At 58.9% G+C, this 18,586-nt stretch overlaps 1 protein-coding gene across 1 annotated transcript; it reads left to right on the top strand.

Annotated features, from left to right (window-relative positions):
• Window positions 1–4,429: 4,429 nt before the first annotated feature.
• On the top strand, window positions 4,430–17,798 carry LAT2 (linker for activation of T cells family member 2). The gene is made up of 13 exons (XM_036410620.2): window positions 4,430–4,445; window positions 8,327–8,441; window positions 8,882–8,921; window positions 11,060–11,103; window positions 11,282–11,330; window positions 11,582–11,619; window positions 11,879–11,914; window positions 12,011–12,041; window positions 12,618–12,673; window positions 13,961–14,023; window positions 14,343–14,405; window positions 14,893–15,016; window positions 17,006–17,798. Exons 2-12 carry the CDS (start codon window positions 8,348–8,350, stop codon window positions 14,997–14,999), a joined length of 621 nt encoding a protein of 206 aa, XP_036266513.1. The 5' UTR covers window positions 4,430–4,445; window positions 8,327–8,347; the 3' UTR covers window positions 15,000–15,016; window positions 17,006–17,798.
• Window positions 17,799–18,586: the final 788 nt, after the last annotated feature.

The following is an 18,586-nucleotide window of genomic DNA, read 5'->3' on the forward strand; positions in this document are numbered from 1 at the left end:
CTCTAAAAATCAATGGAAAAAATATCCTTGGGTGAGTATTAATAAACAAAACATTACTGGCCTAGAAGCTTATCCTTCTAAACAGGATTAGGAGGGAGGGAATCAGAATCTTTTTTTCTTTTAATACCTTGAATCATAATAGCACCATCAATTTTTAAAATATATTTTTATTGATTTCAGAGAAGGAAAGGGAAAGAAAGAAAAACATCAATGAGAGAATCATTGACCAGCTGCCTCCTGCATGATCGCCACTGGGGATTGAGCCCGCAACCAGGCCTGTGCTCTGAGAACTGAACTGCAACCTCCTGATTCATAGGTTGACACAACCACAGCCACGCTGGCTGGGCCAGAGAAGCTTTTTAAATAGCCCAGAGTTTCTGTAAATAGCACCAAGATTCCTTGGAATTGGTAGAATTCCTTTTCACATACATTATACTCTTGAAATTGAGAATGTACTCATTAGGCCCTAGCCAGTTTGGCTCAGTGGATAGAGCATCGGCCTGAAGTACCCTTGATCAAAACAAGAAAGGAAAAGGCATGTAACTAAAATGATAAAGGATATATGAAGGATTCCAGCAAATTGGTAAAGAACCCAATAGGAAACTATGCAAAATATGTTAACAGTTATTTCACAGAAGAGGAAATAATGGCCCCCGAATGATATTCAACTCATTTGCAATCAAGGAATTGTCAATCGAGACTAAAGAAATATTGTACACCCATTTAAAATGGCAAGTCAGGAAGCCTGACAAGCCAGTCGCTGGAGAGTTTGTGGGTCTCTTCTCCCTTATAGATGCATATAAACGGTGTAGCCGCTTTGGGAATGAACTTGAACATTGAATGTTCCCATACTCCATACCCAGTGGTTCCCCTCCAGGTATACATCCAAGGAACATTCATAGCGGCAAAACCTAAATTCAGATGATGGAATGTTGTACAGAAATCTTAAAGGAATGAATGGTAGCCATGTGGATGAGTCACGGTTATGGTAACAGAAAGTTCGTCCCAAATTCTTACAGACGGAATGACACATATGTAAGACAAACTTGAAATATAAAAGCAGTTACTTAGGTAGGGTGAGGCAGAAGAATGGAATATTCTAGGTTCCATTGGGTATCAGAGAGAAATGTCCTGAATGACTGGGACTAGGGGTGAGAGTTGTGTTTATTTGTACCTTGAGAGTTGGGGGTAGCAAGAAAAATTCATGGTGGGCTCCAGGGGCTTCTAGAATGTTGTATGTACTTCTTAAGGTGCATTTTTTTCTGATGAAAATCCATACCTTCACATTACTTTTAGGGTGTGTGTGACCCCAGGATATTCTCATCCTTAGAACTGTTTAGAGTCCTTAGAGCTGTTGCATTACTACCTAGGCATTTTGTTTCTATAGCAAGTGTGCACACAACTGAATCAGCTGTGAACTGGAAAGCTAAATAGCCCTGTTTGGAGTGATGAAAAATTTTTGGAAGTAGTTATGGTTGTACAATATTTAAGTATAATTAATGCCACTGATTGACACAGTTAAGATGGTAAATTTTATGTTATATACTAAAGGCCCGATGCACGAAATTTGTGCAAGAGTAGGCCTTCCTTCCTCCAGCTGCCGGCACTGGCTTCCCTCGCAGCCCCAACTTCATCGAGAAGGTTGTCTGGAAGGATGTCTGTCTAATTAGCATATTACCCTTTTATTAGCATAGATAATGCAATATACCGAAGCCCATCAAACTAAAAACTAAAAGTGCACGAGAATTTATACAACTGGACATGAATTGCCTAGCTTTTTAAAGCTTATTTTCTAATTCACAAGTGAATGGTTTATAAATATAATAGAACTTGGAGAAATTTGACAAGTGCCTAGAAAGGGGGCGAGCTCCTTCACTCAGGTCCAAAAAAGGGTCTTTGGGTTGACAGGCCCCTATTTTTATGCTGGGAGACGGGCTCAGAGAGGGTCCAGTAGAGCTGGTCACACTGGTCGGACCTGGAGATTTTGCCAATGGCCAGAGGTCACTTCTCCAGCACTTGCCATTGCTAAGGCCCCAGCCGAGGCAGAGTCGGGGATGTAAAACAGAACTCTGTTCCCATTAGATCATTGGAGCTTCTGACCATCTCTACAGACAGGAAACGCAGGGAGGCACATGGTCCAGGGATAGATGGGAGCCTGCCAGGTTTGCCCACCTGTGTGAGGAGGGGCCAGGCAGGAGGGCTGCTGGCTTTCACCCACGGATGTCCCTGCGCTCAGGTGGTGGAAAGGTAACGGGCTCCGGACACTTTGGTGGTCCAGATTCAAATCCAGTTAGTCTCTGGGGCAACATGTTCTCAACTGTGTAAGCAACAGTCAGCCAGCAAAAGTGACCATGGAGATTCAGTGTAGCACAGCTACACTGGCATGGCTCAGTGGCTGAGCATTGACCTATGAACCAGGAGGTCACAGTTCGTTCCTGGTCAAGGCACATGTCCCTGCTGCGGGCTCGGTCCCCAGTCGGGGGGGAGGTGGGAGGGGGGAGCATGCAGGAGGCAGCCGATCTATGATTCTTTCTCATCATTGATGTTTCTATTTCTCTCCCTCTCCCTTCCTCTCTGAAATCAATAAAATATATATATATATTTAAAATATAGCCACACCCTCATGAGATAAGGGCGTGTGGTGGTAGTGATTGCACTGGCACAGGTATGGGAGTCAGATGAGGTTCTAGTTCTAGTCCCACCACGTACCAGGATGGGGACAAGCTCCTGGCAGTAAGGGTGCAGGGTGTCTCCCAAAATGAGCTCTAGTCTGTGCACCCCCCTTCTCTCCCACGGGGTGGCAGCAGCGGGCCCAGCCCTCAGTTTCTGTTTCTGTTTCCATTCCTGCTGAGCCTCCTTGTCTGCACTTGGCCCCTTGCCAGCCTTGGCTGGACCTGCACTGCAGGAAGTCTTGGCCACCCCGCTAGGGCCACAAGAGACACCCAGTCCCAGCCTAGAGCTGGGGAGACCAGGTTCGGAAGTACCGGACTAGTGGGGTACTGGGGACCCTCGGGGGCTTCTCTGTGATCTCTGGCAGTCTGGGGTGCCCCTAACAGTGCCATGGCTTTGGGCAAGTTACTGACGACCTGCGACATGAGCACCAGAGCCAATCTCTCCCAGGAGCAGTGCCTACGGACCTCCCCTCACCCCTCTCACAGGGAGCCAAGGGCTGGCTGCCAGTGCTCTCACCTGCTCTGCCTCATCTGCAAAGCGGGGGTGATGAGATGTGGCTTCCAGGACAGGAGAAGCCGGGATTGTCCTCCTGTCCTTCAGTGTGGCTGCCTGTCTTGCTCCCTCTCATGCCTGTGGCTGTCCGTTCCTCTGCCAGCTGCCTTGTCTCCCTCCAGCCTTTGCTCTGTCTTCTCTGTCCACTCCTGTCTCATGGTGCGTCTGTGTGTGTGTGTGTGTGTGTGTGTGTGTGTGTGTGTGCGCGCGCGCGCGCGTGCTGTACACCTCATTTTTGGGACTCTTGCTCTCTGAGTATCTGGCTCTGGCCCTCACTCTGCATCTCTGACAATTGGTCTCTCTGTCTCTGTGTCTCTCTGTCTTCCTGTGTCTCCCTCTCTCTCTGAGTCGGAGACTCTTGGTTGATCTCATGCTCAGTCCCTGACTATCTCTCTGTCCCTCTCTGTGTCTCTGTATGTAGTCTCTTTCTCATTCTCTTCCTGCCTATTTATCTCCTCTCTCTCTCTCTCTTTCTCTCTTTCTCTCTCTTTCTCTCTCTCTCCCTCCCCCCAATTCTGTATGTGCATGTTTTAGTGTTAGTGTGTATTTGTGTTCTTTTTTTTTTTTTTTAATATATTTTATTGCTTTCTTACAGAGAGGAAGGGAGAGAGATAGAGAGCTAGAAACGTCGATGAGAGAGAAACATCGACCAGCTGCCTCTTGCACACCCCCTACCGGGGATGTGCCCGCAACCAATGTACATGCCCTTGACAGGAATCGAACCCGGGACCTTTCAGTCCACAGACCGATGCTCTACCACTGAGCCAAACCAGTTTCGGCTGTATTTGTGTTCTTTAGTGTGTGCTTCTCCATGTCTTCCTACTCTTGCTGCCTGTATGTGTCCCTGTGTGCACTTCCATTTCATTCTTCCTCCCTGCCCCTCTGTGTATCTTATTCTGTGTGACTTGTATTTACACGTGTGTGTGCCGTGACCATGGCTTTCGGTTCTGTCTCCCTCCCTCTCTCTCTCTCTCTCTCTCTCTCTCTCTCTCTCTCTCTCTCTCTCTCTCTCTCTCTCTCTCTCTCTCTCGTGCATGTGTCTCTGTGTTCACACAGAGCCTGTCCGGCAGGGCAGCGGATGTGTGAGGGATGATTCAGTGGCTGACAGGAAGCCGGCCGCCTTGCTTGCTGCCCACAAGAGTCTGTGGGGTTGGAGTCAGCTCCGGCAGGTGTGTGGGCTCACGATGAGGTGGCCGCAGTGAAGAGCCCCCAACTCTCAGGTAAGCCTTTCCCGGGAGTGCCCAGAGCCTGGCCCGAGGACAGGGGTCCTGAGGCTGCCCCCCGACCTCCGACACCCCATGGGGTTGGCGTGGCCTCTCCTGAGCCCTTGGCGGCCTGCTGGGTGAAGTGGGAAGATGTCGGGATGCCTGACACCCCTCCTTTGACCCCACTCCTGCCCTGGTACCCCTGATTGGGGAGCCCTCACCCTGGACCCTGTGGCACTCAGAGAGGCAGCCTGGTTCTGGGGTTTCAGCCACTTCCCTGCCCTCACCTTTCCCGGCCCGGTCTGCAGCCCCAGGGGGCCTCGGGGTGCTCCCCTCACCTCCAGAGACCGTGAGAGGCCAGGACCGTGGCCCCGGCCCCTGCCCAGGAGCTTAGGTTTCTTCATCTGTAAAACCGAACTGCAATAGCTCGGACACAGGGCTACACCCGGGAGAACAGGGGAGACTAAGGCAAGCGTGCCCAGCTCCTGCCCAGGCCAGACGGGAGCATCTGTCCCTGCCATCCCACCCCGTGCCCAGCCCGGCCGGCCAGCTCTCCGCTGGGGCCTCGGACGTCCGCCCTGGGGAGCTCCCTGTGCCAGCTCTGTCCACAGGTGGCCCTGGCCTTCGCCATCCTCCGCTCCTACCCTGGGACAGGGGCTGCCAGGCCCTGTGCCAGTCACCTGGGCACTGAGAGCCCCATTGCAAGCCCCTGGGACAGCCTCATCTGAAGGCCAAGGTCACTTGGGAAAACGAAACAGACCCCAGAGCAAAGCCCAGTGGTTAAAGCCTTTTGGGGGCTAAGGCCAGGGCCTCTTCCCCCACCCCCCCAGCCCTCAGCCCTAGTGGGCCTCAGTCCCCCATCCCCAGCAGGACAGGTGCTGGGAGGATGGGCAGGATCATGTCCGAGGGCCGCTCTGGGCAGGGGGCTCAGGCGCTGTGGCCTGCGCAGTGCAACACCGAGGGGTTTCCCACACAGCCTGCTGCGAACCTTGTTCATATGAAAACTGCCCACTTCCCTTTCTGCTATTTTGGCCTGCGGAGCCACAGGCTGTGACAGCCGCCCTCCCCGCCCCATCCAGCCCTGCTGGCTCCTTGGGGCCTCTCCTGGGGCCCAGCCTCTCCCCCTCCACCCTGCCCACCCTTCTGCTCTCAACACGGGTGGAAAGTGACGAGAGAGGGAGCTTTATTCGGTGTGGAGGAGGATTGAGGGCATAGGAGTTTTACTCAAATTAGTCTCTTTTTTAAAAAAAATTTTTCATGATTCTTAAAAATAGAAGAAAAAAGGTAAAGGAGTGTGGCCTTCCTAGGCAGCATGCCTGGGCTTTGATCCTGCTCCCGTGACCGGCCAGCGGTGTGAGCTCGGACAGAGTGCTCCCCTCGGGTCCTGGCGTCTCACCTGAGGCGGTGGGCGTCTGTGACAGCTAGCTGAGGGGCTGGGGCAAGAGCCGTGCTCTCTTCCCGCCCCAGCCCCTCTCGGGGCCCAGCACGAGGCCCACGTGTGGCAGGGAGGGAGGCTAGGCCTGTCTGTCTGGGGAGCAGGCAGAGAAGGTCTGGAGAGACCTGCTCCACCCCATCCGCTGCAGGCCCGAAGGCGGCTCTGGCCCCAACAGGCTGCCCCTGCCCCGGGAGCCAGAGGGTGGCTGGTCATGACCGTCACGGCCAACTGTGCCCCCCCTGCCCCAGACCTTCCATGCATCATCTCGATGCCGGGTCTCATGTGACAAACCCACAGGAAGAGTGTCCCTCTTCCCCCCACTTAACAAAGGGGCAACCAAAGGCCTGTGACACTGGTACCCATTTTTGTTCCTGGTAGAATTTGCGTTCTCCTGCTCCCTTCCCCAGCCTCCCCCAGCGCCAGTGGGGAGCAGATGGACCAGGGCTTCACCTCAGGAAGCAAAAGGCTCTCCGATAGTCAGGGTCCCAGAGGTCAGCAGGTCATGGCCCAGGGCTCCGAGTGCCAGGTCAGGGGTGTGGACTCACTTCTGGAGTCTGAAACAGCCCCCGGGGGTGGCCAGGGTGGACTCATGTCCCAGCTCTCGCAGGGGGCATGTGTGCGCCCCACCCCACGTGCTGTGCCCAAATCCCCTTTCGGGTCAGAGAGTCACCGTGCTCACCAAAGGACCGCGTTGTCGAGGATCCGGAGCCTGAGAGAGCCGTCCAGACTAGCCAGCCAGAAATCAGACCCTCAGTGGGTTCCTCTCCAGGAAGCCCCAGCCGTGAGCCTGGCTGGATGTGATTGACCCCCATTTCACAGATGAGGAAACTGAGGCCCAGGGATGCCGAGGCACAGGCAGGATTTGACCCCAGGAGTCCTCCCCCTCGAAGGCAGGTTTTCCCAGCTTCCAACAGCCCGAGGGAACGTGAGAGGGAGGCAGGGCGAGGTGTGCAGACCAGGAGGGCAGTGCCCAGCCTGTGAGCGGAGGGGGAGCGGATCCCCTCAAACAGCATCGTGTGTGGCGGGCCGGTCTTTCTCCTCACGTGGAGGCTGCTCTGAGACAAGATTTGGGAATTCCGTGTTCCCACTGACTCCCTGGAAACTCCACGTCCTGGGGAGGAGAGGCGGCTCCTCTGGGACGGCCCCTGGAGGGGCCCCGCCCCGCGTGGAGATGTCTTGTTGACTTTGCCCCAGATTCCGGAAGCTCGGAGCTCAAAGGAGAGAGGGGACAGCAGCGGGGGTAGGAGAGGGGGACACACACAGGCCTCAGGGGAGCCCGGAGCAGGAGGGGGCAGTGCGAAGTCCATCTCCTCCTCCAGCCTCACCCGCCCCCGCTGTAAAGAGCGGGAGCCCCCCTCCCAGGTGCCCGATGCAGGAGGCACAGGTGTGCGCAGAGTGGACGCTCCGTGTGGGCGCTCCATGTTACCACCTGGGCACCGGCCCCTCAGACAGCCCCCGCAGCCCTCAGCTGAGGCCCGGCTATTTCGAGGTGGCTGAGTCCCTTGATAGTTTCAATGATTCTCCTTGGAAACCCCCTCAAGGGGGCTGGACTTGCCTTCACCTGCCCCTGGTGTGTAGATTGGTTCACCAAGACCAGACCATCAGGGTGGCCCTGAGGCTGGGGCTAGGACCGGCCACTGAGGCAGCAGCCAGCAGGCAGGGTTTCGGGGCCTCCTTGCCCTGTAGCCTCTCTCCTCCAGCCCCACAGCCCACCACTAGCCACCATGGGCCATACGCCAGGTCCCTCGGAGCTTGCTTGTCCCCTAGCTCGTAAGCCCACCTCCTCCAGGAAGCCTTCCCTGATCTCCCTCCTCCTAGCTCCCAGGGTGGGAGGAATCTGGGTGCATGGATGTTTAATGAATGGAAATCCTGCTCCCAGCTTCCCTGGGTGGCCGGCTGAGGATGGGGTGGAGACGTGCCCACGGTTGGGAGGGCTGCTGGGACCTCCCATGCAGAAGGGTCCTCAGACTCCAAGCTCGGGGAGGAGCGCCTGGTTTATAGGAGGGAGGGGGTGCGGAGGGCAAAGCCAGGGTTAGGCTCTGGGTGTTGGAACCTGAATCCCGTCTTTCCACTTAGCAACGGGAGATGTCTGGCCTCCGTTTCTTTATCTGTGAAGTAAAGCAAGCCCTTCCTTCAAAGGGCAATTGTGTGGGTGAGGTGAGGGTGTATGCAGGAGTGTGTACACGCGTGTGGTGCTGCCTGCTGGGTCCCCAGAACCTTCCAGCCCTCATCACGAGTTGATGCTGGCCGTGGGGGGGCACGGGCACGGGCCTGGGGTCGGATGGAGGAGGAGGTGTGGTCCTGCCTGGCCCTCCTCAGGGCGGGAAGGGCGCTCCTGGACTGGGCTGTGAGGCTGTCAGGGGCCGGAGGGGGTAAGAGGCCTGAGAGCGGGGGGCTGGATGGGCTCCCGAAGGGGCAGCCCTCCAGCCCTCCCACGTGGGTTTGCGTTGTGGCCTCACAGGAAACGTGCACAGGAGCCGACATGAGTGCGGACGCGGAGCTGCTGTGGCCCGGGGCGGCCCTCCTGCTGCTGCTGGGGGCGGTGGCCAGCCTGTGTGTGCGCTGCTCCCGCTCAGGTACAGGGGGAGCATGACAGGGAGGGGCCGGGAGGGGAGCTCTGGGCACAACGGAGGAGGGACAGCATCCCCCCAAACTGCCACAGGCCAGACCTGGCTGTGTCTGGGAGGGGCAGTCTGCTAAGCCTCATAAGACGGGGGTGACCCCCCAAGGGCTGGCCCCACGCTGCACCTGAGCACCGTCTGGTTCACTGGGGGCTGGGGGTTGCTCTGGGCAAGGGAGGAAGGCTGGCCTGGCTGCCTGGGGCATCCGCCTTCTCTGCTCCGCTCTCCTAAATAAACAGTGAGAGACACCCTGTCAATGCCATGGCTCCCAGCGGTCGGCGGGCCCGGTGTGCTGTCTGTCCTAGCACAGGGCACAGGCAGACCGGAGGAGGGGGCCTTGGGTGTCAGTTCCACCCTGGCTCTGGGCACTTGCTAATCTGGTCCCGTTTTTGCAGGTGCGAAGCGGCCCGAGAGGATTTATGAGCAGAGGAGCCTGTGAGTGCCGCCGTGTCCCAGGCCCGGGGCCGTGTGCCTGGGCTGTGGGCGTCCCCTCAGGCACCTGTCTGCTGTGCCTCACCCCTTTGCTCACACCGCCTCCAGGCTGGGCTCCGGTGGGTCACAGGCAGTCAGGGAAGCAGAGGGGCACCCAGGGCTGCCTGGGCCCTGCCCCAGCCCAGGGCACCTGCTGTGCGGGTGGGGGCAGGTGTCCACAGAGGAATCGGGCCTCTTGGTGCAATGAGGGGCTGGGGTGTGGGGCCGGCACTGGGCACAGAGCAAAGTGCGAGCTGTGTCTGAGTCTCCCTGGGAAAACGCTAAGGGAGCCAGGGAGGAAGTGGGCATGTCCCTGGGGGATTAAGGAAGGCCTGATGGAGGAGGTGGGAAAGATTTTAAGAGAAAAAGAGGCAAAGGGGGATATTCAGAGGGAGAGAGAACCGAGTGGGCAGTCGCTGGCATAGGACCGGCGGACACTGTCTTTCAGGGATGGGGTGGCAGTACCATGCGTCTCTGGGAGATGAGCTGGGTGAGGGAGAGGCCTTGGCCTTCCTTCTAAGGACCGAGGGGCCCAGAGAAGAGCTGGGAGCAGGGGTTTATGGGCAGCAGGAAGGAGGGAGGTGCAATGGGGTCAGTGAACCCAGCAGGGGAGGGGGCTGGGTGATGGAGCTCCAGGCACTTTGAGGGCAGGTGGGTGGCTCTGTGAGTGCTGGGAGGGTCAGCCGTGCCAGACACTGCACACCAGGGGCCACCCTAGGACAGCCCCAGGCAGGGGGCAGCGGCCGTCGGCATCCTGACACTGAGTAGGAAGGTGACTTGATGGAGGGCCTCTGTGTGAACGCCCACGCACACCCACACGCTCCCTGCACGCTTGCTCATGCGTGCACGTCTCACACATGCAGCGCTGTGTGCACATTCGGGTGGCTACTCACGCACAAATGGGCACACACGCCCTTTCTCATTTCCTTTTGCAACTGAAAAACCACAACGAGATTTGAAAAACAGAATTTCCCCATCCAGGCCCACCCCGGGCGGGGGCAGGACTGAGACTCTCCGGGCATCTGTGGCCACTTGGCTGTCTCGATGGCTGGCCCACAATGTGGGCTGGCCGCCCCAGTGGCCCTCTCTCCTGCCCCAGGCAGGCCTCCTCAGAATCTCCCCACAGCCCCTGCCCACTCAGGGCCCCTGGCTGATCTTACAACTGTAGACTCAGCCTCCTTATGCAGTGGGTGGGGAAATGGCCCCCTGGTGGGAGGAGGGAGGAGGAGAGGCTTGGGTTCTCTCCACCTCACTGGGGCTCAGTCCTCCGGGAAGCCATGCCTGGCTCTCTCCTGTGGGTTCAGACAGAGCGTCCATCCTAAATCACGTCACCCTGACCCCCCCTGACCCCCCGCCCCCCCAGGAGCTCCTAGAAGGCTGGGCCAGGTGCCCATATTAATCCAGGGGAGACGCCCAAAAGGCCTTAAGGATTAGCTAATCTGTTCACCATCCTCAGTGGTGGCTTCCGTTCTCAAGCGCACTTCATGGTCCGAAATGGCAGCGAGGGCCCCAGCCCTCATCTCTGCAGTCCAGGTTGTAGTAAGAATGAAGGAGAAGGACAAAAAGGCTGTCCCCCAGCTGTCAGCGACTCAAGGTTTCCTGGAACTCCCAGCAACCTGGGCTTGCATTTCATTCGCCAGAGCTTTGTCACGTGGCCACATGCAGCTGTGGTCTGTATTCAGGTGTTTAGATGGGCGTGCTGCCGGCTAAGCAGAAGTCAGGGTTGTGCTGCAAAGGAGGAAGGGACACTGGACAATGACGAGCTACCTGCCCACAGACCCTCCTGGCCAGCTCTGGGGTTTCCCGGGCGCCCCATGTTGAGAAATGGGTCTTTCTGGCAGCGGACTCCAGGCCAGGGCCATGTGAGAAGGGTGGGCACCCAGAGGGCAGGGGCAGGGAGCAGCCCAGAAAATGAGGGCCTCGGGGGCAGGGCTCTGGCTCTGCAACCTGGAGGGGTGGCAGGCAGCTCCTTCTCCTCACGCTTGCCCTACTATGTGCCTCCGCTCTGTTCCTTGTCCCCCTCTGTCCATCTCTCCTGTCTCTCTGTCCCTGGGGCTGGGGGAGGCCAGGCCCTCGCTCAAAACAGTCCCGTGTGTTTCCAGGCAAGAGAACCAGCAGAACTTTGCAGTGGCCCGGACCTACTCCTGTGAGTCCCAAGCAGAAGGGTTCAGGGGCTGGGCTCGGGGTGGGGGGTGGGGGGTTCATATCAAAGTCTCTTCACCCTGAAGTCGTGGCCATGCCTGACCTGGCAGGGTGGAGGGGAGAGGGAGCTACTCTGGCACACTGGCGTTGGGGTCCAGCTAACACCCCCTGGTCCTTTGCAGTGGGCAGGCCTATGCTGATGGACACAGCCTATGACATGGCACCAACAAGGTAGGAATGAGCCCCTTGTCCTGGGCCCAGAGGGGTCACAGCCCCCACAGGAAGTGATGAGGAGGGCCCTGGCGCCCCCTCCTGGCTGAGCCCAGGCCGAGACCTGACTTCCTCTTCAGACCCTGAGAGAGATGGGCCGCCCTCCCTCCAGGAGGCTGGAGGGCTGTGGCCTTCAAATCCCCCAAACCCTGGAGCCATTCCCCCCGCCCCCCATGGCTCCTCCTCAGCCCCTACCTCCCCCTCCCCTGCAGGAAGGATAAGCTGCTGCAGTTCTCCCCCAGCCTCGAGGGTGAGTGAGCCCCACACCCAGGAGTGGGGCAGGGGGAGGTGGGACTGGGACAGGTGAGTACCGGGTGGGGCAGGTACTGTGCAGACGTGCAGGGGAGGTGTGGGGGAGGGGAGGCAGGGGAGCCAGGCCTGACAGGAAGGCCTTTGCAGGAGACTCATACGCCGCCGGGCTGGGAGGCCTGATGGGATTGGCCTAGTGGGGGAGGGGAGAGAGCAGGTGCAAAGGGGTGCCGGTAAGAAACCCTCGGCTTTTCTTCCAGATTCTGCATCGCCGAGGTACCAGAACTTCCGCAAAGGTAGGTGGGCCCTGGGGACTGGGGGGGGGGGGGGGGGGGGGGGGGCAGTGGGGGCCGCCTCCAGGAGCCTGGGCCTCATTCCGCCTCCTCCTGCAGGAAGCAGACACGGATCAGACGGAGCCTACATGTGAGTGGCCTCCTCCAGCCCTGCCCTGAGCTTCCTCATTGGGGAAGGCCTCCTGCCCTGGAACCGCCAGCCCAGGCGCAGGCAGGCGCTCGGTAGCAGTTTTCCTTCAGGAGGCTCTGTGGGTGTGGGGACTGGGGCAGGGACGTGGTCCTACTCTGAGAAGGGCCTGTGCGGAGGGGTCATCCTGCCTCACCCCATCAGATACAAGTCACAGGGGCACCTGGAGGCCCCGAGAGGAAGGGCCCTCAGATGTCTCATCTCACAGATGGGCAACCTGAGGCCCAGGGCCGGTGGAGACTTGTCTGGGGTCACATGGCGAGGTGGCTAGTGCCAGGCTGTCTCCCCCTCAGCCCCAGGATGGCTCAGGGGTTCAGGGAAGCAGGATGGGGAGATGGGGGAGACCCTCGCCCAGCCCCCATGGGCCCCGGAGGAGTGATGGCTGGAGCAGTCCTTGCCTCACTGCACCCCTCTTCCATGAAGCTCTTCTTCTCTCCTCTTCCCCACTCCCCCCCCCCCTCCTTCCCTGCCCAACGGGCCTGCCCAGCAACTGGTGTTGTGTTTGTGTTTTCCTGCCAGAGACCCCATCATCATGGAGTATTGCACCTGGGAGCGGTCTCAGAAGCGGCAGGAAGGTGAGGCAGAGAGGAAGGCGGGGCAGAGGGAGGAGAAGCATGGAGATCAGGTTCCCTGTGGGACCAGAGGCTTTGGGAGGACTCGGAGGAGGAGCCTGCTGAGGCTTGGTTTGGATGGACTGAAGAGTGAGGGACAGGTGAGGGAGCTGGCACCTCGAGCAGGGGCCAAGGTGCAGAGGAGAGGAGTGTGGGAGTCAGGGATGGGCCACAGGGGTGAGCGAGCAAGAGCAGGACAGCTGGGTCCCTCGTCACCCGGGTCCCATGCAGGGCTGGGCAGGTAGGGGACCCCAAAGGAAGGCCCAGGGTGGGGCAGACTTGCTGATGGATGCTGGAACTCTAGACCCTCAACACCTCTGCTTTACAGAAAGAGAAACTGAGGACCAAGGGTAGGCGGTGGTCCTCCTGGGCCATGCTGGGGTGGGGAGTGAGGCACAGCTGGGCAGGGAGCGGGCCCTCTTCTTTCCCCCTGCAGCCTCCTAACTGGGGTGGGGCTCTCGTTTCTCAGAGCCCCTGATGTAAATGGATGATGGGTGAGTTGCTGGAGCTCAGCTTCCAGTTGGAGTTGGGGGTGGGGTGGGGGGCATGCCACACCCAGCCTAAGCCCCTGGACAAAGACCCACTGAACTGAAGGGTCTGCTTCCAGGTAAGCTGCGACCTGGCTGCCGTCTCTCCTGGGCCCCCAGTGGCTCTCACTGCCTGGTGGAGATGGGCCTCCCTCCATTCAAATACCCATCCTGGGCCTGAATGCAGCCCCAGCCCCTGACCTCCCCTCCCCAGGGCATTCAGGGGTAACCTTGGAGGAGAGAGGAGGAGCTCAGAGTGGCAGCTGCTGAGCCAGGCCAGTGCCCATTAGGAAGCTTGTCCAGGAAAATGTCCCTGGCCCTGGGGGACCCAGAGGACTGGGGCCTTAGCAGGACATGTCATCTGCTACAGGAGGGCGGGGCATAAGGAGAGAGGAAGAGCCAGGTTTGATGGACAGGGCCCACCATAATGAAGCTCTCTCTCCCTTCTCCCCTCTCCTCTCTTCCCTCTCCCCTCTCCCCCCTCCCCTCTCTTCTCTCTCCCCTGTCCCCTGTCCCCTCTCCCCTCTCCCCTCTCCCCCCTCCCCTCTCTTCTCTCTCCCCTGTCCCCTCTCCCCTCTCCCCCCTCCCCTCTCTTCCCTCTCCCCTGTCCCCTTTCCCCTCTCCCCTCTCCTCTCTCCCCTCTCCCCTCTCCCTGTTCCCCCCTCCCCTCTCTTCCCTCTCCCCTGTCCCCTCTCCCCTCTCCCCTCTCCCTGTTCCCCAGCAGATGATGAGGATTCTAATTCCTATGAGAATGTGCTTATCTGCAAGCAGAAAGAGCCCGACTCAGGTGAGGCTACCACCTGGAGCTGGGCAGGGACCAGGTGGGTGAGATCTGAAGTCCCCACAGAGGCATGGCCCTCCTTGGAGCCCAAAAGTTCACCCAAACCTCCAATGCCTTTGGGTCAGCACTGCCTCCTGTCCTGGGAGGAGGCCCCATCACCCGGGGCCTCAGTGGGAATGCGCTATGGGGAGCCTTCCAACCGGAGGGGCTGCCACCCAGGGCATGGTGCCTCTCGGGGGGCCGTGGCACCTCGAAGGCCTGAGGACCAGTCACGGTGGCTTCCCCTTCCTCCCTGCAGGCCCTCCCCCTGGTTCTCCCCCTGCAGGCGACGAGGATTATCAGAACTCTGCTTCCATCCAGAAGTGGCGGGAGTCCAAAAGGGTCGAAGGTATGTGGCCAGAGAGCAGGGGCTCCTGAGTGGACAACTTCAGCGGGCTCAGCGGGTCTGGGGGAAGGGTAGTGTGAGTCAGGGTGTCTGGCCAGGGAGGCTGGGGGGAAGGGTAATGTGAGTCGGGGGGTGTCTGACCGGGGAGGGCCAGGCTGGGGTGGACCCCCCTGCAGCCGGCCAGCTAATTTCACACGAAGCTGAAGGCGCAGCATTGGCGGCTGCACTGGCCTTGAACCACGGCCTCCTGAGGTCAGAGTCCTGCACAGGCTGCCACCACCTGGGTGAATGGAGCCCCACTGACTCTGCCTCCCGGAGACAAACAACCTGGCGAATCCCAGAACCCGGACAGGCACTCCGTGAGGGCAGGGCAGCCTTTCCCCTTGGGCTGCGTGTGGCCTCTCCTCCAGCCCTGGGTGGGCGTTCTGGCTCCAGGACCAGGTCTGGGTGCGTCCATGTGAACCACTGACAGTTCGCCTGCTTTCCTCAGGGCAAGTCCCGAGAGGAGCCCCTCTCTCCCCTGCGGGAAGCCCGGACGACGATGACGACGGAGAGCCCGATTATGTGAATGGGGACGTGGCAGCCCCGGAAGCCTAGGGCAGACCTGGGACCAGGTACAGCTGCCTTGGTGCAGGGTGGGGGCCTCGCTGGCCAGGGGCCCCATCCCCTGGGAAGAGGTGGGAGCTCGGGCTGGAGGAGCCGTGGTGAAGGCCAAGCGGTAGCACCCATGGGTGCTGAAATGGGGTGGCTCTGCAGGGGGTTGGGCCTCCTAAGCAGTCCCCTTGGGCCCACCCTGCCCCCAACCCCCAAGGCAGGCTTGGTGAGGCGACAGATTCGTGGCAAGCACGAGGTGGTCAGGCAGGGAAGTGGTGAGGTGGCGGGTGAAGTGGCTCTGGGTGGGTCTCTGCAGCCTTCCTGGATCTGTTTCCTCGCTTGCAAAATGGAGCCATTAGACAATACACTGCACATAGCGCAGGAGCCCAGCGGGGCTTGGCCAGGGTTGGCCGCGGGGGCAAAGGGCAGGGCTGGGGGACGATGGTGCTGACAGTAGTCGTGGCTCAACTGAGTTAAGCAGCCACTTTGCCGGCCAGCATGGAGTCAGGTGCTCACACACACCATTGCTCACCACCTCAAAGGCATCTATCTGGCACTAAGACAAGAGCACACTTAGAATAAGTGTGTGTGGGGGGTACGGGGAGGGGGGAGCAGGATCCACCCCATAGTCCTCTCAGTCGGGGGCAGGCCTGGGCTGGTCCAGCCACAGAAGCTTGAGCCCAACATGCGAAGGCCCTGTTCACTCATTCACTTAATATATGCCCCACCTGCCAGAGTAAACGCCACGCACAAAAGGCCTGGGGTTGTGGTGGGAGAAATACAGCTGATCCTGGGAGAGAAGAGAGAGTGAGAGGCAGAGGAAGACTGCGTGGTGATACGTCCTGTGGAGGCAAACCCGGCCGGCGGGGAGGAGACGGGCGGGAAGGCGGGCAGTTCCGGAGCGAGGCCAGGGAAGCCTTTGGAGCGCCCTCCGCCCCCGGGGAAGGACGCCCGCCCGGCAGAGGGACTCGCAGAGGCCTGCTCAGAGGCTCTGACAGCAGCGGGAGGCGGGGGGCGGCCGAGTGAGCACGTGGAGGAAGGAGGAGGCCAATCGGGTAGAGCCAGCTCCTGGGTTCTTTCTGAGCTTTGGGGGTGGGAAGAGGGAACGTGGGAAGATTTGAAACACAAGAGTGACATGATATTTCTAAAGGGTCACTGGCTACCGAGTAGAGAAATGAATATAGCCCTCTGAATCCACGGATTCAACCAACCTCAGATGGAAACTATTGGGGTGGGAGATTTGGGGGGGCGGGGGTGTGAATCTCAGAAAGTTCCAAAAAGCAAAACCTGAATTTGCCGCAAGAGCAGTACACGAAATCCATGCAAATGACGTGTAGGCACAGTCTGCAAACACACCACCTACATACGGGAGCGGGGGGGGAGTTTAGCATCCTCCCGGGTGGGTACCTGGTGGAGTTGGGGGTGCCATCCTGGAATCAAGCCCCTGAGCTCTATGGGGGGATGGCGGCGGGAACAGGGAGGCGGGTGAGTTAAGAGTCCAGACGAAAGGTGCCACCTTGGCCCAGGGAGGCAGCGGGAGAGGAGACAGCGGGACTTGCTGGTGCCCTGGGTGTGGGTGCCCTGGGTGTGGGTGCCCTGGGTGTGGGTGCCCTGGGTGTGGGTGCGAGGGAGAGGCGTTGAACAGAATCGCAGGGTTTTGCCTGAGATCTGGGAGGCTAGGGGCAGCGCGGGTTTTGTGGGCAAGGCCAGCTGATTTCCGGGCCTGTTCATTGGAGGGCCCATCAGAGGGAAATACGGAGTCGGGCTGGAGATGGACCTGAAGACGGGTGGGACGTACCCAGGCCTTGGCCAGGACCAAAGAGCACAGTCAGGATTTCAAAGAAAAGGGGAAGCCCTTGGAAGCGACTCAGCTTGCTGGATGGCTCTCCACTCGGCCCCGGGAGGGCAGCTGAGAGCTCACCATCCCTGTGCGTCCCTCCCCTCTCAAAACCAGTCCCTCCGGAGCGGAGGGAACCACGTGCTAGCCAAAGCACACCTTTTCCTTTCAGCAACCACTTTCATCTTCACCGGAGGAGCCCAGAGCCCAGCGCTCACAGAATAGTTACCGTCTCCAGCCATCGCGTCTCCGGAGCAGCTGGACTCTGGGCCCACCACGCTCCTCACGGGAGGTGCACCCACCCCCCACGGACCCTCCCTCTGGCCACGCGGGACCAGCAAGTCACACGTGGAACCAGCTTCCCGGGGGCTGGGCAGGAGCTTGGTGCGGAGAGCACTACAGCCCCTGCCGAAACTGAATGCCCAGCACTTAGGGCAAGTGGCACCCCATCCCCGCATCTAAAACACCACGTCATACTGGCATTCGTGTCCTTTTTTGCTTTGGATTTGGATCCAAAATTGCTTACTAATGTCAGTGGCTGGGAATTGGTGTGCGTGATCGGTAAGCTTTTGTATAATTAATTTATATATATAGGTGGAGCCGTATTTAATATTCTACGTTCCAAGGCAGATTCTTCTAGCTTGTCTCCTCTAAGCATTACATGTTGTAACTTCAGCAGACACTTCGGGTCTCAGTTCACTGAGGAAGCCACAACCACCCGCCGGCTATCAGCGGGCGTGTCCTGTGGACAAAGTGTGTCAGTTCTGCCGAGGGGGCGGGCAGTGGTGTCCCTCAGGTGCCCTGAATGCCTCCTCTGCTCCAGGGCTGGCTCAGCTCCCTGACTGGGCAGCATGACCGTCTCAGGGAAGGGCAGAGGCCCAGCGGGACCTTGAGTCAGAAAAGCCACTCGGGGAAACATGCCTCCTCCTTTCAAAACCTCAATAAACCTTTCCAGTTTAAGGGCAGCAATCCTCATGTCTGCTTTCTCCGCTCTGTGTAACGAGGGAATGACAGCCTCTTGTTTCACAGAAAGGGACCCCGAGGCCTGGGAGCAGGACCTTGGGCCCCAAGGGCAGCTCTTCCAGGATGGCACACGATTCTTCCCCTGAGAATTAAAGCCGGTTAGGAAATTAGAGAAAAACATCTAGAACACAGCTGTGGCCATTTGCCACTTCACTCCCTGCAGCCCTGACCTCACAAGCTCAGAGGCCATTTAGGCCTGAGCAGGGGGCGTGGTGGGACAAGGGAAGGCCCCAGGTGGGAGGGGCCTCTCCCAGGTTCCAGGCGGGACAAGGGAAGGCCCCAGGTGGGAGGGGCCTCTCCCAGGTTCCAGGGTGGAAACCCTGGTCTCTCCCCGGCTCCTCACCTGCAAGCTGGGCACCATCATCTCTCCCCCTGACAGATCCCATAGCTCCAGACAAAAAATAAGATTGAGGAAGTATGTGTATTTTGTAAAACTTCACCTTGCTGTTTTTGTGGTCTGGGTGTTATCTGCACCAGCCTGGCAGGGTCGGCACTGAGTAGAAGAGCCAGCAGGCCCTCCCCCTCCTGCTTCCTCGATCAGGCTGGAAGGGGCACTAGAGCCGCTGGAACCGAGCGTGGGCAGGGAGAAAGCTGATGGGCTCACCCAGCTGTTCCAGCACTACATGCAGCACGGCACACACGGCCAGTGCAGTGGCCTTCGTCAGGTAACACACAGGCAGGAAGAACCAGCATGTCACACAAGCCTTTTAATCAAAGCCTCTCCCGAGAC

Source organism: Pipistrellus kuhlii, unplaced genomic scaffold (genome assembly GCF_014108245.1).
Source record: "Pipistrellus kuhlii isolate mPipKuh1 unplaced genomic scaffold, mPipKuh1.p scaffold_m20_p_4, whole genome shotgun sequence".
Lineage (NCBI taxonomy): Eukaryota > Metazoa > Chordata > Mammalia > Chiroptera > Vespertilionidae > Pipistrellus > Pipistrellus kuhlii.